The sequence below is a fragment of the Ambystoma mexicanum genome, chromosome 2p (genome assembly GCF_040938575.1).
Source record: "Ambystoma mexicanum isolate Mex_15411 chromosome 2p, UKY_AmexF1_1, whole genome shotgun sequence".
NCBI classification, from domain to species: Eukaryota; Metazoa; Chordata; class Amphibia; order Caudata; family Ambystomatidae; genus Ambystoma; species Ambystoma mexicanum.
The window spans coordinates 1,161,394,395-1,161,421,781 of NC_090923.1; the positions used below are offsets into that span (position 1 = coordinate 1,161,394,395).

Consider the following 27,387-nt stretch of genomic DNA (forward strand, 5'->3'; position numbering starts at 1 on the left):
GTTCAAGTAGACACTTACACTCAAGGTTTCTTGGTAAAAAACGTATTAATTTATTACACAATCATTTAGAAAACATCCACTAGAAGGAGGCAACTTAATATTTTACACAAACGCACTTCAATACCAAACCAAAAGTTTGAGTAATTTAGGCTCCCCTGAAATGGAAGCAAAATGGCATTTCAGTTACTTCTAATGGGAGTAAAAAGGCACAAGTTGACAGAATAGATCACAAATACTTTCTTATAGTGCAAATAGTTTTAGTTCACTAGAGGACTCCATTCAGTTCAATAGTTATAGGTCAAAGTCAATGGGCTAGTGTCTTGGATAGGAAAGAGCAGTTCTTGTAGTAAACGGTAAAGTATTTGCCAATGTTCTCAGAAGTAGTTTGTACGAAACAGAATCATATGTTGGGTCACAAGCAGTTCCACGAACTTTCACCGTGAGAGGTAAGTTCTCTCAATCAGGTTGGCACAGTACCTTAATATGAGGAACAAGATGCAGCAGAAGATGTTGGTTCCTGGCAGTTCCTGCAGATCTCACTGTTCCGGAGCCTCAGTCGTGGCGACAAGAGGTCGTCGGGGGACTCCTGCACGGGATCGTTGAAAAACGCGGACAAAATTGAGTCACTTCAGTTAGAGTAGCTGTCATCAAGCACATAAGCTGGTGTCCTCACCCTCCCCCCCCCCCCCCCCCCCCCGGTTAATCCTAACCAGCTCCGAGAATGGTATCCAGATGGCTTACGAGTTCATTGGTCCCACCAACTCAAAGGAAGAAGTCGTCCTTGAAGGGGCTTTTCTGTTGAGATGAACTTGGCAATTCGGACCTGCAGCAGGGCTTCACCGGGCAAACCAACGGTCCAGGAGTTGCAGCAGCTGCCCTCTTCCAGCTCATCTTCAGCTCTTTCGTTTCAGTGGTCGACTCTGCTTTCCAGTCCAAGAGACTCGCCTTTTAAACAGTTTTCTCCCTTTCATTCCAGCCTAGCTGCCACTCACCCAGCAGGGTGGCTGTCCTTGCTGGACAGTCAGTCAGTCAGCCAGCCAGCCAATCACACCAGAGTGCGTTTGGGTCTCCTAGGAGACTAAGCACAGGGAGTTTCGGGCCCCTCCCTCACTTCCTGCCCTCCCCAGACACCCAGACACAAGAGGCATAGAAACGAAGGGACCAAACCTAGTTTGGCGCACAGAGACAAACGCTAGACGGACCTTTCCAAAACGAAATGGCGAAAAAAGACGACCGGGACCTGTTTAAACAAAGGGGTTTAAGGCGCCATCTTGAAAAACGTGGCTCCCGCGATTTTTAGCTACCGGTGTTCACGGTCTGGGAAAAATCATGGTAGTTCGTTGTAAAACCACTGCCACCAGCCAGTTCGATAGAAAAGGGTAGCATTTGACTGCTACATGAGTTCCTAGACACAGGGGATACTAGGTAACCCCTCCAGCACTCTATAGGAAGATGGTGTGTGCTGGGTCTAGGAATTTAAAAAGACTAGTAAAGCCAATTTAACCTTACATTCCCTGGGGAAACGGTAGTTTATCCCAGAGAAGGCATTTAAACGATTGGGAAGTCTAAAAAGACATCCCTGTGTCACTGCACTGAGGGTGCTGTGTAACACACATGAAATGATGCCTATGGAGTTATCTTAAAACTCCACAATCAAGGAACACGAGCAAAACACACATCAAAATATATGAAAGAGTGGGGGGGAAAAAAGGCTTGCACTCTTTCCAGGTAAAACATTCAAGTCCTCAAAATCCAGCAAAGTTGCTGGGGGTCTCTAAGGTGGAGGGAATTGGCACATTTATGAGAATTCTCCCTAACATTGTTCTCCTGCATGGGCCTGGCATGGATTCACATGCAACCCCTCCCCCTCCCCCCCTCTCCCCTCTGCGGCTTTTCTTGGTCTCACTGCCACTTTACGTGCCAAATCTGAAGATGCCTGCCAGAGGAGGGGTTTAGGGAGAGGACTATCATTGGATGGGGTATAGTATGACCCAGAGGACAGTGATTGGCTTAAAGGAGAAAGGCAGTTTGTAAGTGAAAGTGAAACTGTTTTTTCTTTTACTGAGGATTCCCAGCCTGACGACTGGGAATATTAATGAGCATGTGCATCCATGCCAGACCCATGCTGGAGAAGAAAAGTTACAGGTAAGTAACTTGTTCCTTCTGAAAACTCTCAATATGTGCATTGATAAACTATTACAAAGCAAAGGTAATTCCATCTCTGTTTTATGGTTTGGAAGTAACCGCTTTTTCCCAGACATTTAATTGGGCACGTATGGAAAGGGGAAATCTGGAAACCAGTTTCCCAATCGGAAGAACCACATTTTTGAGCTTACGGCTTAATTTGGTAGGCTTGTATTGGGACCAATTGGGTGCAGTTTTTGTGGTAACGATGTTGCACAATCTGTGGTAGTATGCAGGGGTACAAGAATGATTGTGGGATACGAGAGACTTCTTGCAATTGAAGTTCTAAAGATAATTCGAATTTTGGGTTTTTATCACATTCAAGTCATTTTTTGTTCAGTTTTGGCGTATGTTTTAATGCTATGTAATGTATATATTTTAAGAGTTTGTATTTTTGTAAAACTAAAATGTTCTCTCTTTTATGTGAAAAGCCATAAATCGGCTCCAACACAATAAATCAATAATAATTGGGTACCAGTGTGGGCACATATTATGGGCACCAGCATCATGAAAATTATTTAAACTGACAATGCAGACATATTGTGTCTGTGCTTACCTACTGAGGACATTGGCACCATAAAAGCCTATGGAATTGATGACATGTACTATAGTCAACATTTTCATGAACGCCTTTTATTGCGTCAAAGCTACATTTAGTGTGGACACCAGCCAGCATCTTGAACATTTCCTAGGGGGTTGGGGCAGAATGGCTCTCCCCTCCCCACCCCAAAGGTCCCTGGGTTTTGAGCCCTCATCACTGCCCCAACCCCCGCCCCTGCCCAGAGAACTATATGTTAAGCTAAGACTATTGTTCACCAGGCAATAAAACCATAAGCAGGAGCTAAAAGCAACTTGTGTGTATCCCACAAATCAGTAACCTGGAGCGATCCCTGGAGAACAAGGAGCCATTACATGGTGTGCCTAAATGACCTGCAAACTATGCATTTCTGTCCACTAATTATCTGAACGTCCTCTACACATATCCTACTGCTTCTTTCATACACCGTTCTAGACCGTTCTTCTCAGTTAGGTATGTTTGTATTTCACCAATTGGATTTGGTTGTGTACCATGTTTAACAGTTCACTTTCACCGTTTGCACATTAATCATGCACTTTTAACTGGTCGTTTTTGGATCAATACATATATATATATATATATATATATATATATATATATATATATATATATATTGCACGCATAGTTGGGGGGGGTCGGGGGGGGTAGGAGGTAGTAGGCGATTGGGGCGTGGAGGGGGTGGGAGTGAGAGGTGGTGGGATGTGGATTAGATGGGAGAGTTTGGGGGTTATCCTAAAAGAACCCCCCCGCCGCCATTTAAAGAAAAATGCCTCAAACAACCCTGCCGAAAAAATGCATGGTTAATGTGCAAATGGGCAAAGCGACCTTGTTTAAAACGCATACAACCGGTTTGTTGAATCAAAAGTAGCACCTGGGAGACATTGGTTTCACTAACTAGGTGCTTTGAGGCTACAAGCAGTAGGTAAATTGTTCCTTGCAATTTCGATCCATGTTCTGATGTACTTCCTCTAATGCTGCTTGGTGTTCCCTGTGCACCCCACTACATTAACATGGGGTAGTGGGCCACTAGGGACTGGGTCTGTTGGCTACCCTATGTGCCACCCGGGTTTCTGTTGGCCTGCTACTGCTCCAGAGAGCAGTCCCTTGATGGGGTGTTTTGACAGTCTGTGACAAGACTTAAAGCCCACCTTGGATGAAAGGGTTGCACCCCTTAGGTGTAGCCTGAACTAACCAAAGATTTGGTAGTTGTGGACGAGCAAGTAAGGCTTAGTCTAGGAGGGAAGATGGCTGTAGTGAGGCACTCGCAACTTAGAGCATATATTTAGTTCAAGGAAACTCTTGGAGTTATATAAAAAAAATATGTATTTATATACACTAAGGTGTCTAGCATACACGTAAGGTAAGTACAAAAGATTATGGGTATGGGAAGGTGAGTCGCGCCCACGGAAAATTAAATTGTGGTTCTGCTTTTCATCTGAATTATGATATGCCGGGATGAATAATTTCAGTATAGTATGGTATTTATTCCAAGTTGTGAATAGCCGACACGTGTTTCGACCCACTGGTCGTTTTCAAGGCTGTGGTTATCCAACGTTACAGATAATTATGGCGCATGAATTCAAAGCAAATGAACCGTCCAATCGAGCCGTTGTAACCGCAACATAATCACGTTTGTAAAAAACAACATAAAGCATTGTTATGGTAGAATTAGAAAACAATATGACAAACCAACATTAGTAATCATGAAGACCAAACGTACCACATTTCACGTTGTATGTTGAGGAGTCAATCAATTTGAACATAAAATCAACAGAAAAGAAAGAGAGAAGGAAAAGACAATAAAAAAGAATTGAGTTTTCATATACATGAAAAATGCATCATATATATGTTCAGCATTTAATTTGTGAAGTTTGGTACGTATTACACCATGATATGGGGCACCGGGCCAAAATAACTTGCCACCAGGATCACCCAACGTTCCAATAATGTGGGGCTCATCACTGTCAACGTTTTACTTAAAATTTAAACATGCAGAGTATCACCCATGTGAGTTTAACCAATTTTATTGATAATGTCATAAAATCCCTCATATGATCTCTTAGGTTTGACAACTCCTCTAATCAAAAGGTGAATCCAAAAAGACCAGTGGATGATGTTAAACGACCTTACCTTAAATCTTTGATTCAAAGTACATGCTTCTGAAAGAAGTAAAATAACCTTTTGAGAAAAAGTATTGTATTCCATGGAAGTTACTAATATAAAAATTAAACGGAAGTAACAATTAGATTGGGTATGTAAAACATACCTGTAAGGACAAGCCAGTCCTCTGAAAGTAGACTGTCTTTTCTAAATGTCTGGTAAATTCCAAAGATAAGAATTTCAAAATTACGTTGAATCTACAATAAAACCCTGAATTTCACTAAATATTTATGCATAACTAATGTAAAGGATCATACCTGAGACCTGGTGAAATTACACCTGGGCACAGTGATCAGAAAGCCTTCATTAATCGCACAAAGTGGTAGCACACACTTGTAGCCCTTCAAATGGGAGCAGAGTTGAGTAGTTGCCAAATAATGTAGTTTAAAACCAAAGAGCAACGATTCTGTTAGATCTCTGATACTATTTAAAGTAAATACTCCGTTCATCTAAAGCTCTCCTTCTACCCATTCCTCACCCATAATCGGTAAAGAAACAACTATGGGGCCCAATCCCTGAGATCTGAATGTCGCGTCTAAAATCCAAAATTGAATGACCACCATTACACAACGTTATCAGCCTACAAACGCATCACGGTGCGATGACGTCATGCGTAATAGCGTATGATGTCAGAAGTAAACATTGCAGCTGAATCGTGATTTGATATATTGCGGTTCTGTATCTTTTTAGTTGGTAAAGATACTGTTGCAGCCAAAAGATCTGCTCCTAATAATAGAAAATTGTACATGCTGGACTAGGTACTGTGGTCATGCCCCAATAGTGAATAGTATGTAATTTAACGGAGAAGAGTGTAGGGCAAACAATTTTAATGAAAGAACACACAAATAGATATGTAAAGTGTGCATTGTAGAGTGAACTTGTACTGATGCTGCAAATGTATTTAATTATTCCATTTCATTATTCCAAGAAATAAATTCACATTCGTACATTTCAAAGAATATTCAAACGAACCTCGAATGCTAAAAGGCCAATAAGCCAGAAACCTGTGAATCTCTAGTATAGAGTTAATGCAGTCTGAAACTAAATAAAGTCAATTATGCAACTTCATTCTGGTCTCTCTTGGAGATTGGACAGAGCGACCTATGCTGATTAATATAATCAGTAAAGATATCATTTAATATTCTAATGCTCCTAATGAGAAATGTGATTGGTGGGTGAAATTGGCAAGCAAGTCAACATGGTATGTGGTGCCCAAGGTCAGAAATAATAAAAACCGTTACGCTCACCTGGTATCCACAGGGACGCCACCCAGCCGGGTTACTCGCTGGTATGCGTCTCAGCTTTTCCCTGATGTGGTCTGCAGGGAAGGTTCTGCCTGAAAATGTAGGAGGACTGTGTTCAAGACTGACCGATGGAATTTCCTGATTAGACGTGGTGCGTGGATATTCTCACTGGGCTCCCAGGCTCTATCTTGTGGTCCAAATCCTTTCCAATTGACGAGATAACATAGCTTGGTCCTAGAGTATTTAGAGTCCAAGATATCTTTGACTTTGAATTCTGGTTCTCCGTCAAGAAGTATGGGCTTAGGTGGTGTCCCAATCCATGTGCTGGGTTGCATTGGTTTCAGGTGGGACACATGGAATACCGGGTGGATGTGTAGATTAAGTGGTAAATCCAGTTTCACGGCTGCTGGGTTAATAATTGCCTTAATGGTATAGGGTCCTAAGAATCTGTGATGAAAGGTCCGGGTTCCCTTGATGGGTACAAATTTAGCGGCTAACCAAACTTTGTCTCCTACTTGATAATCAGAGACCTTTTTCCGGTGTTGGTCGGCGAACCTCTTTTGTTTTTCTTTGGCATGAATAAGGTGTTCCTTTGCCCTTTTGAAAGCCTGAGTAATGGGTGTGTGTAGACTCTTTACCGCTGGCATTTCATAGCTGGCTGGAAGGTCTAGTTCAGAGGTACGTGGATGCCTTCCATAAAAGGTATAGAAGGGCATTTGTCCCGTCCTTGAATGCAAAGAATTGTTATATGCATATTCGGCTATCCATAGTAGGTCTTTCCAATTCCTTTGTTCGTGGTGCAGCATGCACCGTAAATATTGCTCGAGTGTCTGATTGGTTCTCTCGGTTTGGCCGTCCGTTTGGGGATGGTGACTGGTAGATAGCCGAACGTCGATCTGCGCCATTGCACAACATTTTTTCCAGAAGTTTGAAACAAACTGGCTGCCTCGATCAGAGACCAGAACCGAAGGGAAGCCATGTAGCTTAACCACACCCTCCAGGAACACTTTTGCTAAAGTGGCTGCGTCTGGGAGGCCTTTGAGAGGAATAAAATGGGCCATCTTCGAGAATAAGTCCACAACTACAAGGATGGTGTTGAACCCTTGGCTTGGAGGTAGATCAGTGATGAAGTCCAGGGGAAGTGTGCCATGGAACTGGACGAATGTTCAGTGGTTGTAGGAGACCAGATGGTTTTTGTTTCTGTGATTTATTTTGTGCGCAGACACCGCAGGACTGCATATACTGAATGATGTCCTTACGCCAGGTAGGCCACCATAAGTTCTCTTTCACCTTAGCTAGGGTTTTGGCGATCCCAGGATGCCCTTCGATCAGTGAATCATGAAAGTTTGAAATAATATGCTGTTGTAATTCCTTCTTGGGTACATATAGGCGATCCCTAAAAAAGGGTAGATGGTCCTTGATGGTATATTGTTCTCCTTGAGTTTGCCATGCGAGGTAGGCATCAGGATTCATTGTCTGTTGGATTTCTTTTCGTAGTGCTGCTTGTGTTAAGGCTGTCGTGATACCCAAGAGTTTGTCTTCAGGTACAATGGGTACTGGGTCTGGAGTTGTATATGCTATTTCATCTATGCCCATGTGAGATAAGGCATCCACCTTTCCGTTTCTGACTCCTGGTCGAAATGTGATTACATAATCCTATTCGGCGAAGAAAAGGGCCCACTGTAATTGGCGCGAGGACTGGGCCTTGGCTGTTTTGAGATATTGCAGGTTTCGGTGGTCTGTGATGACTGTAATGGTGTGTCTGGCCCCCAGAAGGTAGTGCCTCCAGGCTTTAAAGGCGGATTTCATAGCCAGGAGTTCCTTGTCCGTAATGGCATAATTAATCTCTGGAGGTGAGAACTTTTTCGACCAGAAGGCCGCAGGAGGTAGCTGGCCGGTTTCCGGGTCTCGCTGTGAAAGGACAGCCCCCATTGCGAGACTGGACGCATCAGTTTCAATGACCTAAGGGAGGTCTGGACGAGGATGTCGCAGGATTGGAGCAGAGGTAAAACTTTGTTTAAGTTCCTGAAAGGCGGCTTCTGCTTCTTCGGTCCAAGCAAACTTTTTGTTTTTTCGTAATAGTACTGTGATTGGGTGCACAACCTGAGGGAAGTCTGGGATGAACCGGTGGTAGAAGTTCGCAAAGCCCAGCATGCTTTGTACCCCTTTCAGAGAAGTTGTGAAGGCCATTTCAGAATGGCATCTACCTTGTGCACGTCCATTCTGATGCCTCCTGGAGTAAGGATAAAACAAAGAAATTCTACTTCAGTGACATGAAAAAAGCATTTTTCAAGCTTTGCAAACAAGCAATGTTGACGGAGCTTGGTGAGGACTGAACAAACGTGCCTGACATGATCTTGTTCCGAGGCTGAGTATACTAAGATGTCGTCTATGTACACTAAGGTGCACACATCAATTGACTCCCATAAGACGTCATTCATGAAATACTGGAATGCCGCAGGAGCGTTGCATAACCCGAAGGGCATGAGTTGATATTCAAACAAGCCGTACTTAGTACGGAAGGCGGTTTTCCATTCCTCTCCTTTTCTGACGCTCCTCGAAGGTCCAATTTGGTATAAATCTGGGCAGCTTTAACTTGGTCTAGCATCTCGGGGTGTCATGATCACTGCTTCCAAGGAGCCAGGACCAGCCCAACGTCCTTGGAAGCAGGCCCCTAACCCTAATCCTAGGCACCAGCCGGTCCCCACTGGGACCTTTTGGACCTTGTCCTGGCGCCGGTGGCACCAGGCTCATCAAAACCATTGGTCCCGGCACTGGAAGCGCCGGGCTCATAATAGGTGTGAGGATGCTTGGGTGGACTTACCTGCAGCAGACCATGCTGCTTACCTACCAGCCACTTAGAATCTATCTAAGAACAGGAACTGCTTTCTTACCTGGGTGGGGCAGCTCCACTCCCTGGATACAGCACTGGAACTCTTCTGGAAACTGGAACTCTTTTCTTACCTAGGCGGGGCCGTGGAAGAAGACGCCTCATCACTCCAAGGCTATTTAAACCACACCCGATAGATGAAGCGTGCTTCGCGTTATTCTGCATCTGCAGCAGAACGCTCACTGAGTCTGCTCCGGCTTTTCTTCTTCTGATCCTGGACCTGCAAGAATCCTACTTACCATTTCAGTATCCAGACATCATCAGCACCTGCAAAGAACAGAAACAACAGGTTAGCAAGGTGAACTTTACAGGCAGTACTTACTCACCTGATCCATCGGCTGCGGCCGCTTCTTCACGCCGCATCTCCACCTGCAAAGGCAAAAGCATTGCCATACTTAACGGCACGCTGTGGATTCCGGATTTCTTCGTTCTGCGTCGCCGCCTGTAAAGACAAAGTATCGTTAACAACTTACTGGCATTCCGCGGACTCCGGCGCTGCAACCCAACATCTGAAAGGCAAAAGAAAAGACATTAAGCAGGTATTTACTTACGTCCATCACGCTCGTCGCAATAAAACGCCTGCAAATACTCCGGCGTCTCTTTAACACGAACTAAGCTGCAAGGAAAGAGACAATTAGAGCGCTTGCCATACTTACGAACTTCCAGGCGCTTCACTTCATCTTCCATCTCAAGAGCCCTGCAATACATAAGGGAAAAGCATTATATAGAGTCTGCATATAAACGTGCCACGCATTTAAAGACTATAAAGACAAAAGGTGTCCAGAAACTCACCGCTCGTGCAGACAACGACGGTAACCATCCTCTGAATTCAAGAGGCCTATGTTTCACCAGTGAAGGAACTGGCAACGGCACCCTGCACCAGACGCAGATGGAGAGCCCAGCATTCACCTATATAAGGTGAGCACGTTGACCTGGGGGCTCTACGAAAAAGCAGGGAAGAGAGAGAGAGAGAGAGAGAGAGAGAGAGAGAGAGAGAGAGAGAGAGAGAGAGGGAGGGACATTCAACTACCCAGACCATTAACCCCATATTCCTTCACCTGCAGAAACCTCACTCTTTGAGTCCGACACACAGTGCGAAGAGGTTCGACCCCAGAAGCCAATCGAGTCCTGCACATCACTTTTTCGAGTCACAGACAGCTTCCTGCCAAGACCCGCGCCTCCGTGGGATTCAGGTGAGCGTTACAGAACGCGAAGCCCACCACAAAACTCCTACCCAGGCGCAATGGAAACCTCAGACACTTATCAACTAGCCCAGTTGCTCGGGGAATCAAGAGCAGAAGTACATGCAGCTCGTCAGGAAACGAACTCTCTAAGAAGAGAACTGATAATTTCCAAGGAGCGAACAGAGGACCTTGCTAGGCAGTTGTTACAAACGCAGGCAGGACAGACACCTTTGCCCGTTCCAGGAGGGAGTTATCCTTCTGCATCAGCTTCAAATCCAGTGCAAATCAATCTGCCCGGTAATGTGCCCTTGGCTCCGCCCGAACGCTTTTCTGGTGATCCAAAGAAATTTGCAGTGTTCATCAACCAGTGCCGCCTACACTTCTTATGTCGACCAGCTGCATTCCCAACAGACCAGACCAAGGTGGCTTTCGTGCTTTCTTATCTCAGTGGCAGCGCTGCAGATTGGTCGATCCCTTTAGTCACCCAGGATGATCCGGTTTTACATGATTTTCAGGCCTTCCAGTCCAGCATGGAGAAACTGTTCGCAAGACATGCACATGGGCAGGCCTTGGACAATGAACTTCTCTCATTACGACAGGGTAATCAAGACCTCTTGACTTATATAGCCTCCTTCAATAGACTCATAGTGGAAACACAATGGCCCGAGGACAAGAGAATAACGCTTTTCTACAGAGGCCTGCGTGGAGAGCTCAAGGATGTGTTAGCGCAAGTTGTGAATCCTCCACAAGAATGTTCTGACTATATTGACTTAGTTGTCCAATTGGACCATAGACTACAGAACAGGAAGGCAGATCGTTCCAGATTTGATACCCGAGTGTTTTCTAAACCACAGACCTCGAATAAGGGAGCTGACACTGTGGAACCCATGCAAATAGGGTGCATGAATTACCTTTAACCCAGAAAGAGCGGGAAAGAAGAAGGCAGCTGCAATTATGCCTCTATTGCGGAAACTCAGGACACTTTCTTCGGAACTGTCCAGTGAAACCAGCTAAGAAGACTGTAGGAGCCGCGGATACCTGTACCACAAAGTCTGAGCAGGGAAACGACCTCGCCCGACAAGAGTAGAGGTCCTCTTGCCGAGCGTTAAGATCTGTCCCGTGACCTCGCATTTCGTGATACCCATGGTCCTCATTAGTCCTGAACGTCCGGATCGTTTGCATGCAATTGAAACTTACCTTGACAGCGGAGCAATCGGTAACTATGTGGACCGTGAAATGGTATCAAGGATGAATCTACCCCTTGTCCCTAAGGCAGTAAAAGACGTCATCACTACTGTGGATGGCACGGAGATAGCCTCCGGACCAGTAACGCATGCCACCCAAGAAGTGACGCTAGTGAGTCAAGATGGACACCGGGAGAGAATCGTGTTCGATGTAATCAAGGCCCCTCAGTTCCAGATCATTCTGGGAATCCCTTGGTTAGAGAAGCACAATCCTCAGATCGATTGGCGAGCAAGGACGGTTCAGTTTCCAGAGTGTTTTACCACTTGTTATCCTCGGTCTGATGTTTCACTGGCGGCAATCTCTTCTGAGGAGGTTCCCAAATTACCTCCTGAATACCAGGAATTCCAACACTTCTTCCGGAAGGATCAAGCTAACACCCTGCCTCCTCATAGGTCTTACGACTGTCAAATAGATCTGATACCTGGAACAACTCCTCCTTGCAGCAGGATTTATGCCCTCACCGAGCCAGAGAACCTTCACCTCAGACAGTACCTGGACCAATACCTAGCTAACGGGTTTATCCGTCCTTCAAAATCTCCAGCTTCATCGGCTTTGTTCTTCGTTCCGAAAAAGGAAGGAGAAAAGGAAGGAGACCTTAGGACTTGCATAGATTACCACGCCCTGAATCAGATCACCGTTAAAAACAGATACCCGTTACCTTTGATCCCTGAACTCCTGGACCAAGTCAAAGATGCATGTATATACACAAAGCTGGATCTCAGAGGAGCCTACCACTTGGTACGGATAAAAGAGGGCGATGAATGGAAAACGGCCTTCCGCACCAAGTACGGGCTATTCGAATATCAAGTGATGCCCTTTGGACTGTGTAATGCTCCTGCTGCTTTCCAATATTTTATGAACGATGTCCTTAGAGAACTCATAGACGTGTGTGTTGTTGTCTACATTGACGACATCCTCGTCTATTCATCATCTGAAGAAGAACATCAGAGACACGTTAAAAAGGTTCTCGAGAGATTGCGTCAACATAATCTTTTTGCTAAGCTTGAGAAATGCGTTTTCAACGTAACGGAAGTCGAGTTCCTGGGATTCATATTGTCACCTAACGGAGTCCATATGGATTCAAAGAAAGTTGATGCAATTATCAAGTGGCCATCACCAACCTCTGTAAAAGGAGTTCAAAGCATGTTAGGATTCGCTAACTTTTACCGCAGATTCATTCCTGAATTTTCTCGGATAGTCCAGCCCATCACCGCTCTGTTGAAAAAGAACAAACATTTTGAGTGGTCTTCTGAAGCAGAACAAGCTTTTCAGGACTTAAAAGCTAAATTCATTTCTGCACCTGTTTTTAAAACATCCTCGCCCAGAACTTCCTTACATCGTGGAAACGGATGCTTCTAGTCTTGCTATGGGGGCAATGTTATCACAAAGAGATCCGGTCACACACCAACTACATCCTGTTGCCTTTTGGTCCCGCAAGTTTTCGCCTCCCGAGATCAACTATTCAATTACAGACAAGGAACTTTTGGCCATCAGATCGGCCTTTAAAGCCTGGCGGCATTATCTTCTAGGAGCCAGACACACAGTCACCGTAATGACTGACCACCGCAATTTACAATATCTAAAGACAGCCAAAGCTCAATCTTCCAGACAGCTTCGCTGGGCTCTGTTTCTAGCAGAATTTGACTTTATAATTACTTATCGACCAGGCAGTAAAAACGGAAAAGCAGATGCCCTCTCCCGGATGGGGGTAGATGAACATTTGACCAATCCAGAACCAATACCCATAATTCCAGAACAAAGAATTTTGGGTTTGGTCAGCGCTCAATCTTTTGAAGACATCAAGACCATGGTTAAATCACTCCTAACTCCGGGCGATTTACAAGATTGGCAATTAAAGGGGAAAGAATTTTCAGTGGATCAAGACCTACCATATTTCCGAGGACGATTGCATTTACCCTGTGAGAAAATACAAAAACAAGTAATCTCCTGTTATCACGACTCTCTAATGGAGGGTCACCCTGGCATTACCAAAACCATGGAAAAGATTAAAAGACATTTCTGGTGGCCGTCATGGAAAAAGGATATTAGAGACTATGTAATCTCCTGCGGTGTGTGTGCCCAGAATAAAAGTCAGAAGGAAAAACCAACCGGCCTACTACAGCCACTAGACATCCCTCCCTGTCCATGGCATACCCTGTCCATGGATTTTATCACGGATTTACCTCCATGCTCGGGGTATACTACCATTTTAGTAGTCGTGGATCTATTCTCCAAGATGGCTCACTTCATTCCCCTAAAGGATCTACCATCAGCCTCAGTATTGGCCCGAGAATTCTTAGAAAACATCGTTCGGCTACACGGTTTTCCCTCGGTTTTAGTCTCCGATAGGGGAAGTCAATTCATCTCTCACTTCTGGCGCAGTTGCTGTCGTCTAGCCCAAATTGATGTAAGACTTTCAACTAGTCACCGTCCTCAAACTGACGGACAAACCAAAAGGACAAATCAAACTCTAGAGCAATATCTACGTTGCATGCTCCAACAAACTGAAAACCCCTGGAAGGATATTCTTTGGATCGCTGAATACGCTTACAATAATTCGATTCATTCTGGAACAGGGAAGACTCCCTTCTTCTTACTATACGGACACCATCCTAGAACCTCTAACCTGGATCCTCCCCAAGAATTCGAAGCACCTGCTGTGGATCACTTGCACTCGGAGATCACCCGTGCTTTTAAGGAAGCCTCGGCCCATCTGCAAAGAGCTAAAGCTCAATTCAAAAGAGGAGCAGATCGACACCGTAAAGAGGCTCCTCATTACGCTGTAGGAGATCAAGTCTGGCTATCCACTAAGCACCTGCCTCTAAAGGGACCCCGCACCTTCATCCCGAGATACCTTGGACCCTATCTCATATCTGCCATAATTAATCCGGTGGCTGTCAAATTGGAGTTACCTACGCATATGAAAATACACCCAGTATTCCATGTCTCCTTATTAAAACCTGTGCAACCAGAAAACCGATTGACTGAACTCCCAGAACCGGTTTTAGTAGATGGAGAACTTGAATTCGAAGTAAAGAACATCCTAGACTCCAAAATCTCCAAATCTAAGTTATATTATCTGGTTGATTGGAAAGGTTACGGCCCCCAGGAAAGGTCTTGGGAACCTTCAGAATACGTCCACGCACCTCGTCTGGTCAAAAAATTCCATCTGAATCACCCCGACAAGCCGAAACCCCCGGAGAAGACACGCTTAGGAGGGGCCTTGAGGGGGGGGTATTGTCATGATCACTGCTTCCAAGAAGCCAGGACCAGCCCAACGTCCTTGGAAGCAGGCCCCTAACCCTAATCCTAGGCACCAGCCGGTCCCCACTGGGACCTTTTGGACCTTGTCCTGGCGCCGGTGGCACCAGGCTCATCAAAACCATTGGTCCCGGCACTGGAAGCGCCGGGCTCATAATAGGTGTGAGGATGCTTGGGTGGACTTACCTGCAGCAGACCATGCTGCTTACTTACCAGCCACTTGGAAGCTATGTAAGAACAGGAACTACTTTCTTACCTGGGTGGGGCAGCTCCACTCCCTGGATACAGCACTGGAACTCTTGTGGAAACTGGAACTCTTTTCTTACCTAGGCGGGGCCGTGGAAGAAGATGCCTCATCACTCCAAGGCTATTTAAACCACACCCGATAGATGAAGCGTGCTTCGCGTTATTCTGCATCTGCAGCAGAACGCTCACCGAGTCTGCTCCGGCTTTTCTTCTTCTGATCCTGGACCTGCAAGAATCCTACTTACCATTTCAGTATCCAGACATCATCAGCACCTGCAAAGAACAGAAACAACAGGTTAGCAAGGCGAACTTTACACGCAGTACTTACTCACCTGATCCATCGGCTGCGGCCGCTTCTTCACGCCGCATCTCCACCTGCAAAGGCAAAAGCATTGCATACTTACCGGCACGCTGTGGATTCCGGATTTCTTCGTTCTGCGTCGCCGCCTGTAAAGACAAAGTATCGTTAACAACCTACTGGCATTCCGCGGACTCCGGCGCTGCAAACCAACATCTGAAAGGCAAAAGAAAAGACATTAAGCAGGTATTTACTTACGTCCATCACGCTCGTCGCAATAAAACGCCTGCAAATACTCCGGCGTCTCTTTAACACGAACTAAGCTGCAAGGAAAGAGACAATTAGAGCGATTGCCATACTTACGAACTTCCAAGCGCTTCACTTCATCTTCCATCTCAAGAGCCCTGCAATACATAAGGGAAAAGCATTATATAGAGTCTGCATATAAACGTGCCACGCATTTAAAGACTATAAAGACAAAAGGTGTCCAGAAACTCACCGCTCGTGCAGACAACGACGGTAACCATCCTCTGAATTCAAGAGGCCTATGTTTCACCAGTGAAGGAACTGGCAACGGCACCCTGCACCAGACGCAGATGGAGAGCCCAGCATTCACCTATATAAGGGGAGCACGTTGACCTGGGGGCGCTACGAAAAAGCAGGGAAGAGAGCGAGAGAGAGAGGGACATTCAACTACCCAGACCATTAACCCCCATATTCTTTCACCTGCAGAAACCTCACTCTTCGAGTCCGACACACAGTGCGAAGAGGTTCGACCCCAGAAGCCAATCGAGTCCTGCACATCACTTTTCGAGTCAGACAGCTTCCTGCCAAGACCCGCGCCTCCGTGGGAATCAGGTGAGCGTTACACGGGGATAAGTGGCAAGGGGTAGCGGTTCTTCACGGTGATCTGGTTCAATGCGCCGTAGTCAATACAGGTTCTCAAGTCTCCTTCCTTTTTCGGTATGAGGAATAAAGGACTGGCTGCAGGGGCTTCGAAGGACGGATAAATCTGTTTGCAAGGTACTGGTCTAAATAGGATTTCAAATGAAGGTTTTCTGGTTCTGTGAGAGCGTAGATCCTGCCGCAAGGGATTTGTGCACCAGGAACAAGGTCGATCTGATAGTCATAGGGCCTGTGTGGCGGCAATGTATAGGCTTGGTCCTTTCGGAAAACATCCTGGAAATCATGGTATTCACTTGGCAAGGTATTAGTTGCTCCCAGGGGTGATACTGTTGCTCCGGGAGTCATGGGGGATACAGACGTCGGGTTTCTTGTCTTGGTAATAGCAGGCAGGGGAGCAGTCACCGTGGAAGGTTAATTTTCGTGCCCGCCAGTCTATCAAATGGTTGTGAGCAACCAACCATGGCATCCCTAGTATTAGCCTGAACTGAGGTGCCTTGATGAGATCAAATGAAATAGACTCCGGATGTCCGTCCTGGCACAGCAAGGTTACCCTGGCTGTGTACTGGGTTACTGGTCCGGAAGCGATTTCTGTCCCATCCACGGTGGTTACCTTGTCCATAGTTGGCTTAGAACACAAAGGAAGCTCCATCTCTGCTGCCAGTTCTTGATCAATATAATTTCCAACTGCTCCGCTATCGATGTATGCTTCAACGGCATGCATTCTTGACGACTGTTGGTGGTTAATTAAGATCACTGGTATTGCAAAGTGCAAGGTCAGCAACTCTTTCTTCTCACTCGACAAACTGACCTCTACGTTTGTCGAGCTTGGTAGTTTTCCGATTCCTTAGCTTCATCCTTCTCTGTGGCCCGACTGTTCTTCTTGGGGCTTTTACTGGACAGTCCTTCAGGCAAATGTCCTGGTTTCCCACAATACAAACAAAGCTGTTTTCTTCTTTTGTCCCGCTCTTGTTTTGTTAATGGAGGCCGTATGCCTCCAATCTGCATGGGTTCTACAGCATTTTCAGGTACACAGGGTTTGTTTTCCCTTGGTCGAACACACACGGTCCGAGGGTCTGTCTTAGACTGGTCTGCCTTTCGGTCCTGCAACCGGTGGTCTAGCTGCACGACCAGATTTATGAATTCTGCACAGTTTCTGGGTGGATCAACCACCTGGGCTAAGACGTGCTTTAATTCGCCTCATAAGCCTCGATGGAATAACGTGGTTCTTTTTGTTTTCTGGCCACCTAGCTTCGGCAACCAGTCTGTTGAAGGTGGCAATGCACGTTAACAAGTCCTGATTCCCCTGTCGGAGGGACAAGAGTTCATTGTCTACTGCTTGTTCCTGGGTATGGTGAGCAAAAAGTTTTTCCATTTCTCTCTGGAACCCCCCAAAGTCATGTAATCGAGGATTGTCATGGGTTACCAATAGCACCGACCAATCTGCTGCACTACCACTCGGGTATGATGAGACAAAAGCTACCTGAGCTTGGTCGTTTGGAAATGCTCCAGGCCTACAAAGAAAACGAAGGCGGCACTGATTGATGAATGCTGCATACTTCCGTGGGTCGCCTGAGAACCTTTGTGCTGGTGCCAGGGGCACCGTTCCAGGTAACGTGATCTGTACCGGAGTGAGTGGTATGGTGGGGTTTTGCATCGTTGGATTGCTTCCAGGTAGAGGTGTCTGTCCTGCCTGTGATTGCAAGTATTGCCTGCTAATCTCTTCAGTGCGTTCTTTGGTCACTATTATTTCTTTCCGGAGGGCATTAGTCTCTTGTCGGGCAGAATGAACCTCCGCACGAAGCTCTCCTAGTAATTGGGCCAATTGGTCCATTTCTGATGTCTCCATGGTGCCCAGGTGGATTTGTTGTGGTAGGCTTCGCGTTCTGTTACGCTCACCTGGTGTCCACAGGGACACCACCCAGCCGGGTTACTCGCTGGTATGCTTCTCAGCTTTGCCCTGATGTGATCTGCAGGGAAGCGTGTCGAACTGGCTTGGTTGAGCCCCACTGGTAAATGATGGGGCATTAAGAGCGCTATGATGCGGTAAGTAAGCGCTATTCGCAGCGCTGCGAAGTCTTGCCTTTGCTAACCTGTGTTTTCCTTCCTTGTGGGTCGCTGTGTTATTCAGCGCGAGTGGAATGTCTGGAGTGGTGCCAGCCGAGAGGCGAACAGCCAGGTAAGCCTTTTGAGCAGTTCGTAATTTGTAAATGTCTCTACTGCTTTCTTTAATGTTGCCTCTATCTTCCTCTTTCAGGTAGTTCTGTCCGGGAGGCATGCAGATTCGAGGAAGCTGTTCTCAGTAGCTGCGAGTGTTTAAAGATGAAGACTGCAGGTAAGATGATGCTGATGCTGCTGCTAATAATGTTCCTTTTGTCTCCTTGTAGGTTCTGCTTCCCCGATGTTCGAGGAAATAGCTGGACACGGTGAGCGTCTCGTTGCAAGCTGCAAAGTAACGCGAAGCGTGTTGTCTTGCTCGGGTGTGGTTTAAATAGCCCCAACAAAATAGTCCAGGTGAAGTAGTACCTGGGCTATAACACCCAAAACACTAGACCGCATAGCTTGGTTCTTAGGAGCAAAGCTATGTGGATGCCTCCATGTTGGCTGACAATACAATAAAGTAGTTCCCAAGCACATTGTTTTTCATGGTGTATGAGCCTGGACCCATGAAGGCTTTTGAAGAGGATGCCAGGCTCTAGAGGCCCGAGTCCTGACTCCACCTGGCCAATGGGTTTGCCAGAGGGGGTTTTGAGCGAGGGTCGTGACAAAAACACATCCATTTCATGATCAGTGTTCAAACCCCTAGTGGTGCATCTTAGAAAACAAATTAATTTTGGATTCCAACTGTCTCAATTTGAGTTGAATGTTTCCACCTCTTTTCCCCCTCTTAGCTTCCATGAGTCCAATGAATCTAAGGTCTGCTTTACTATGTAACTGATGTTCAAGCTGCCAATTTAAAACCAAAGGTGATTTTTAGGTTCAGTCCTCAGACTTGCTAGATGGTCTCTGATCCTTACTCTCAATTGTCGAGTGGTACTTCGACATACACCATACCACAGAGACATATTATGGCGTAAACAAAATTAAACATGACTTGCAGTAAATAAAATCTTTAGATCTTGATCAACGTACCAAAATTGTCAGTGAAGGATTGACAGTTGTCTTAAGCATGTTTGCATAGATTGCAATGACCACATTTGGAAAAAACCATTGGTTGTCTTATACCAATTTTTGTTCGAGCTGTCATCATTAATCTCAAGAATGGATGGACTTACTTTGCGGTTAATTGTGAGTGCTTTAGTGAAGGTTAATTTGGGTTTGTCGGACAAAAAAGGTAGATCTTTGTCCAGTCTGAGGATATGCCAGTGTTTCAGGACTTATTTGTATAAGATTGAAGAATCTTTTGAGAAACGCGTAATGATAGAAATGTACCGGGGTTGATCCCTTGACTTCCTCTTTTCCACCAAGAGATCAAATTGTTTTGTCATAGCAAATTTTGCAGACGCTTTATTGATGATATCAGGTCGATACCCAACGTTTTTTGAACAGAGGTTAAGTTTATCGCATTCCTTAACATAATCAGTAGTACAACTAAATTTCATTCTTGCCCTGTGGAATTCACCACCTGCTGTGTTACTAATAATAGCTCGTTGATGACTACTTTGGGCAGAGAGTACAGAGTTGACTTCTGTGTGTTTGCAATAAGTTCTTGTTTGTACCGTACCATCTACAATAAAGAGATATGTAAATCTAGAAAGTCAATTTCAGATGGACTCTAGTTGCCAGTGAGCTTGATGCCAAAGGTGGTATTGTTAGTATGGTCCAAAAATGTTCTGAAGGATTCTTGTGAGCCTTTCCAAATATTAGAATATCCTCTAAATCGTCACCAGGCCATTAGATTGTGGACAAATGACTCATGGTTGAGAATGTGTTTATTCATATTGTGACATAAAGGAGTTGGCTAAAGATGGTGTGACTTTTCGCACCCATAGCAACCCCTTTCAATTGTACACAATATTGGTCATTAAATAGATCTACATTGTTAAATAAAGCAAATCTCAAAAAACTTTTCAGCATATCAACATGTTTCAGGTATGAAGCACAGGAGTCACGAAAGGTGTAATCTATAGTCGTTACTGTCAAGTCATGATGAATACTGGTATACTATGATACTATGTCTATAGTGGCCAATAAGTAATCTGGTTGCCATTGTATAGTTTGTAGGAACTGAAGAACGTGAGTACTGTCTCTTCTGTAATACTTAATTTTCAAAACAAACGGTTTCAGGGCCTCATCTAGATATTTCGATAGTCCTTCCGTAGCCCAATTAATACCATTCATAATTAGTCTAACTTCAGGGAGTTGGTCATATAGCTTGTGTATTTTAGGTAAAGAATACAAGGTGGGCATGGTGGGTTCTGTTATGTTTAGAAATCCTTTCTCATCATCTGACTGACAGCCTTTAACATACCATTCATGTATTAGGTCTTGTAAGTCTGCCGCAACTAGTTTGGTTGGATTTGATTTGAGTGCAGTGTAGCAGTTTGGAGTGGCAAGATGTTTCATCCCCATTGTAATATACTCTGATGTATTGCGAATAACTGTATTTCCTCCCTTGTCTGACTCCGTGTTGGTAATACTTTTATCATTGGAAAGATCTTCCAAAGCCCTGCGTTCCTCTTTACTGAGGTTCGATCTCTTTTTTTTCTTGCTTTTGTTCAATGTATCCAGGTAAGTATAGATATCTTTGGTAATTGCTTTCTGAATTTTCAATCCCATTTTCAGCTGTAAATTGAGCAGTGAATTTTGAGATGGGTTTCAGTTCCTTAATGTCTAAATGTCTAGCCTTGTTCTCTAGGTCTTTACAAATCGTATCCAGATCAGCACTTGTCTCTTGGTTTAAAGAGATAAGGGTCTCAACATTGGTGATATCAGATATGGTGTATCTGCTAAGGGGGTCAAATGTAGGTTTGGAAACAAATGTTCTTACCTCTTGCAAAGAACTTTTTTAATTTTCTCAAGAATGTATACTAATCAATTTGAAAATGAACAAAATCAGTACCAGCACTTGGAGCAAAAGAAAGCCCTTTAACGTAAGTTAAGTACTATCACACAATAATATAATATAACAGTTGCAATATTCAGAGTTGGATACTTCATAATAGCAATAAAGGTAACAAATTACATAATCAAACCTCCTGAAACATATATGCAAATTTATGGAAACTTTGATAACTTAAGTTATCGTAGAAAGTCCAACCCCGTCTTAGGTGAGCCTCAATGTCAGAGGGGACCCTGAGGCACTGGCTCGTTGGTGCCCTTTTCAAGGTTCTGGTGAAGTACAGTTGTCATGCGTTACATTTTGCTGCAGTTCTCGCTCCTCGTCTCGACTGAGGGGACTTTCAGGAGCAGGCTCCAGTTTCTGTAGTTACAGACGGATGCCCACAAAGTTTCAGATGAAACTGTGCTTCGGAAGACGTTGCACCACAAAATGGCACAGGCCCCGGCATTGGCAAATTGTGGGCCGTGGAGCTTGCATATCTTCCAGGTAGGGTGCAAAATGCAGTTTGTATTGGGACTGGTTAGGCCCACTAGTCCAAAAGAGGAAATTGTCCTCTTTGGGGCTTCCCTGTCTCACACAAGTTGAGGATGGGACAGCAGCGATTACTCAGACTGCTCTGGCGGTTGCTGGAAGTGGCTGCGGACATGGCTGCTGGCGGCAGGGGGCAGCTGTGCAATTGAAACAGCCAGCCTCCCAGTGCAAACTGGTGTCAGGCAGGCACTCTGCAGGACAAACACGAGAAGAGTTTTGGTCACCTCTGCTGCTTCATGTCCTTTCAGGCACTCTTTGCAGGGTTTACAAGGGAAGCGCACCAAAGACAAAAGATCCATGAAGACCTCCCCCACCCAGCTAGGTAGAAGGCTCAACAAAGGACAAGTCATTGAGAACAGGGCTTAAAAATGTCCAGCCCATTTTAGGTAAATGGTGGCCCTTGTGCCCCTTACTGCATCTGCGCAGTCGGCTTGTGACACAAGCCCACAAAACGTTAGGTAAAAAGGTACACTGCTGCCAGCCTGTCAGATGATCTTGTCACAGTAACCAAAATGATACTGGAGAGGCGAGAAAAGGTAGACATAGTTTCCCCTTAGCACTCCACTTCAGGTGGGGTGTGCTGATTTCGCAAAATAAAATAAGGGTGTGACTAAAACTGTCTCCCTGACCTGGTAACATGTATCATCACAGGTAAAATAAAAGTGGAAGCTCTAGGAACTCCCAGCATCACTACACAGTGCAATGTGCTGCAATAGGAAAAGATGGATGCCAGAAAAGTTGGAAGAAAGTATAAAAAGTACCAAAAGAGAAAAGGGTTCCCGTGGCCAGAGAATAGAGTGAATGCGGAAAAAGGTTCCCACTCACTCAGAATCAGTCAAAAAAATCCAATAGTCAAGCAGAAATGCTGGGGGACGCGCAAAGTGGGGAGAATTTCACTCAAAAGCGAACATCTACCTAACTGGGAGGGGGAATGAGCTGCAGGACTACAAGATATCTTGCAGCCGATACTTACAATGCAGGGAACCGACACAAATTCAGAGATGCTTGAAAGAACCAAAGTCTATGAACTCATGGAGTTGAGGATTACTCTGGAATAGACGGTAAAAGGGAAATGGCCTTGCATGTACTGTGCTTCGGGTGTCCAAATGCACCGCCGGCTTCCATGTGGTGGGAACAAGGTGCAACACCATGCAACCTTGAGTGGGAGATAAAAATATCAGCATGGTGTCCAGCGTGTGAAAACTGAAAACACAGGAAACTCTAACCTCTGGACCAGAGTATTATTATACCAACAAGACCAGAACAGTTGTCCAGAGAAGAATGTTTACAAAAGGTATATCAAAATGTATTTTTTAATTGATACATAAATTGGAAAAAGTCTATCAATCACAAATTAATAGACACTATACAATTAAACAAACACAGCAGAGCAGCAACATTATTTTACCTAAAAAAGGCTGATAAAACTCACACACACTTTCCATTCATAGTGCGACATTGAAACAAACCTCAACAATCAGTGACATTCATACAAAATTGTTAAACAGGAACAATTGTAAACGTATGGGGAGCGCAATTCATGATTCCTCCCCAGAGAGCATTCATTATTTTGGAATTTATACAAAACACAATAGAATACAGGTGGATCACAACAAAGAAGTACACAGATAACATCCCTTAAGTGTTTTTTTTTTTTTTTTTTTTTTTTCCTCGACTGGTTTCGACGTGGAATGTTAATTTAAACAAACGTCTTCATCAGGAGGCAGGTGGACACCCAAGCACAGTACCTGCAAGGCCATTTCCCTTTTACTGTCTATTCCAGAGTAACCATACTGAAAAAACAAAAAGATGACTAAATATGACAATATAAAATTCTCATCAACAAAAGACTGACTGCATACTGAATTTAATTAAACTTAAAAATGGAAAAACATAATTGATAAAAAGATGCCTAATGTACCATGGTCTAATTAATATAATGACATCCCTAAACCCCAGAGTTGAAACGCAGAGCGCAGGGCTAGTGAGACCCAAAAAGAAGGCGCTGTGCTGAGTGCTAGTGGGGCGGCCTCACCAAGATGAGTCTCCAAGAGTGCAAGATTAGCAAAGAGAAATGAACGATTTTAAACCCATGCCAACCTGGTATGCAGGAACGGCGGGATTGGATGTCCGCCCTTTGACATTTGAACTTCTGTCCCAATTGGTTCCCAAATCTGTATGGGTCAATACGAAAGTTTAGCCAAAAAGAAACCGCAATGACCCACCATTAGATAAGGTAGAAGAAGGATAACCAGGCGCTCACCTTAAAAGGTCTCGACTTGCTAAAACTGTGTCAGAGACAGCTGCTGCTAAATGTGAGCTGGGTGGACGCAGCCTGCAGGAGTAGTTGGGTGGAAAGGCTGTAGATTAACAAAAGGCCAAGGGGCCAAATTGGCAACAAATAGGAACATTACACATGAGACTGTACTGGGTGTCATTACCATTGAAAGTATAACTTCTGCACAAAACCCCTCACCAGTTAATTGGCCAATCTGAAAACATCACTAATAATTTCTTAATCAGGCATGCTGAAAACTAGTGGGGGGAAATAGCCAATCAGAAACTCTAATTAGAATGATGCATAACCTATTGGAAGTTACACTGGAAACTACACCCTGGCCTATAGAGATAAGAGGCTGGGTAATGTCAGAGTGAGAGCTTCCTGGAGAAGGCAGATGTTCTTATTGACACTCCATGCCCAACACTGGAGGAACCTGCAAGGAAGCCACTTGAAGGAACTACTGCCTAGGAGATGGCCACCCAGCTGAATTTCTCCAACCGCACTGCATGCCTGGACACATTGGAAGGGCTACTTGGCAAGGGTCTCATTATTTATGTTTTTTTTTTTTTGTTAAGGCACTCCCGCCCCTTTTCGAGACCTGGAAGGCCCAGACCTGAAGGTCAACCACCAGCATCCCCTAGTCAGGAGGAGGACAGCCGTTGGTAGGAGGGCAAGTACAATATTGTCTGCCTGAAAAGCATCCAGAGTCGAGTGTGGAGAAATATCCGTTCAAGCAGGACGAGAATCCTGATTCCAAAGTCCAGGAAAGCACACCTGTGAATCTGGAAATCTAAGGTCCATAGAGGATCACCTGGAAATCCTGATACCCTACGTCCAGGACAGACTGTAGGAAATTCTGGGACCCAGAGAATGCTTTATAGAGAAACCATCTCCAGGATGGCGCTGACTGAGAATTCAAAATGATCCCGACCTAGTATAGGTCAGTTTTAAGCATTACACGCTCTAGGGCGAGGAACGGATTAATCCTAACAATAGGAGTTAATAACCAGAAGAAGCTACCAGGCGTTGGGGAGGAGAAGGATAGAACCAGAAACGCTCAATCACAGTAAAACCAGAGGGACCAAGAGCAGTGACCAGACTGTGTAATTGAGAGAATAGCTCACTCAAGTGAACACAATATTGATGGTTTTTGAAAAGGGCTGGGCAAAGATTAGGTTTTGAACATTCTGTTCGGCTAATCCTGGAAACATTTTGTTTATCGACTAGAGTAGCTGGAGGGCTATGTACTTGCTAAGATTGGATTTTGAACGTTTTTGAACACTTAATTGGGTGTCTGTTGGAGACATTTGTATGATAGACGGAGACTGTTTCAAGCATACGGATAACAAACACTACGGAGACTGCATTACCTACAGTGTATGACATCTAAAGAGCACCCCACCTTATGTTGTTCCGTCCTGTACACTATTTACCTTAGAGAAACCTTGATCATTTGTAGTTCATGTCCCTGGGTCTCATAGGTGTTCAACTCTTACCAGAGTGAGTGGTGGAATAAAACTGTAACGGGTTTGAAAAATGTGTCTCTTGTGTATCATTGCTTGGCCTACCACATTGTATGTGCCTCTGTACCTCTGTTGGTACACAATATTAGTATTCAAGGGATCTTCCACGTTGGTTGTATTTATGCCACATGACCGTTTTATGCTTTCTTCTGTTTCAGCTGCAGGTCTTATGCACACATTCAATGCCCATGCTGCCACAGACATCACAGGCTTTGGAATTCTGGGACATGCGCAAAACCTGGCCAAGCAACAGCACAACGATGTTTCCTTTGTCATCCACAACCTGCCCATCATTGCAAAAATGGCAGCCATCACTAAAGCATGTGGAAACAGATTCAAGCTTCTTCATGGCACCTCACCTGAAACGTCTGGTGAGTACATGACAATAGGGGTCCGCATAGAGCACAACATGATATTGAAATCGCACTCTATCTGCTTCACCATAAATGCCTACTATCCAAGTTGCTCCCAAACAATTCATATTACATTGTAGGAACTTTCATGTTCTTTACTAGCTGGAACAATCGACAGCGCTTTGCTATCCATGTGTTTTCCTCTTTCTAATGGATTCTGTAAGTGTGCAGAAGTAAGACAATGATGCAGAGTGGTGATTTATTCAAGTGCAAAAAGGAAAAGCAAACCCTATCTCGCCCTAACTCTAGGAGGGGATTTTCTGCTTCAAATGAAATAACTAGTGTCTGAATGTCCAAAGCAAATGTCCCAATCCTAATTCGGCCTCTCACATTCTTAGTTGAAACTAAAATGAAGAGGGTCTTTCTAAGTCTTTCTAGGGCAATTGGGGTGCGGCTCCCTTCCCCTGGGCAAAAGACAGTTCTGAAATCTTTAAATCCTGAAGTATTGCAGAATATCTCCCTTCGGGGAGGTCCTTTGCAAAGTTCAACCAATTGCTGGGGGAAACTGTTGTTTGTTGGGCCTTTCTCACGCTTCCTATTATGTCTCTGGGTCCCTGACCCTGGTTGGCAGACCTGGTTCCTCCCACTGGGCACTGGGACGAAGAATAGCTTGGGGTGCACTCCCCAAGCTGTGGTGGGTCCTTGACCCTGGCTGGCAGACCTGGTTCCTCCCACCAGATACTGCAACTGAGAAAGATAGTTTGGGATGCACTCCCCAAGCTGTGGCGTGTCCTACAGACTTGGTTTAACCACCTGCCAAATACTGTATTTCTTGTAAGTCTCACTCACAGGTAACTTTATATGTTTGTGGGTCCGAAACCCGCACAGTGGGTTTCCTGTGGTATCCCGTCGAACTTGGTGTACAGTTTTTCCAAGTAGTATTCTTTTTACATGGGTACAGCATCCCAGACCTATTAATGTGGCTCTTCAGGCTTCTCTGCCTGTAACCACTGTCTCTGCCACTTTACAGGGCCTGTGGCACTTCCCTGCTCATCAGCGTACCTTATTTTGTGGTCTGATGTCCAGTGCACCTGCCATCTGCAGGGGGGGCTTCCTATGCTTCCTTCGGTCGGCCAGCGACTCTGTTGTACCTACATCCTTGCTGGCCTGTGACCACTCCTCCACCATGGCTGCCAACCTTTGGGGGTCTTCCCTGTTGTTCACTGTGTGGTCCCTGCACACCGGAGCAGCTTGACAGCCGTCTCCTTTTTGCTCGGCTCCCCGGCCTGCCTCCTTTCTTCCTGAAGCAAACTGTCTTGCTGTTCCTCCACGGCGGATTGACACCTAGTGAAGTCCTTCTTTGTTTTTAACGCATCTTCTTCCAGTTGGCTGTTGCCAACCACTAGAATGGGCAACGTGGTTCTGGTAGACGTGGTACTCTGCAT

The 27,387-nt window shown here is 45.1% G+C and overlaps 1 protein-coding gene across 1 annotated transcript in view; it reads left to right on the plus strand.

Annotated features, from left to right (window-relative positions):
* The window catches only part of LOC138567266 (selenide, water dikinase 2-like), a 106,944-nt gene that overhangs the window by 28,828 nt on the left and 50,729 nt on the right, over window positions 1-27,387 (plus strand). The window contains exon 7 of the mRNA XM_069645298.1: window positions 25,748-25,960. Within this exon, the coding sequence (XP_069501399.1) occupies window positions 25,748-25,960 (213 nt within the window). The remainder of the gene's footprint in view (window positions 1-25,747; window positions 25,961-27,387) is intronic.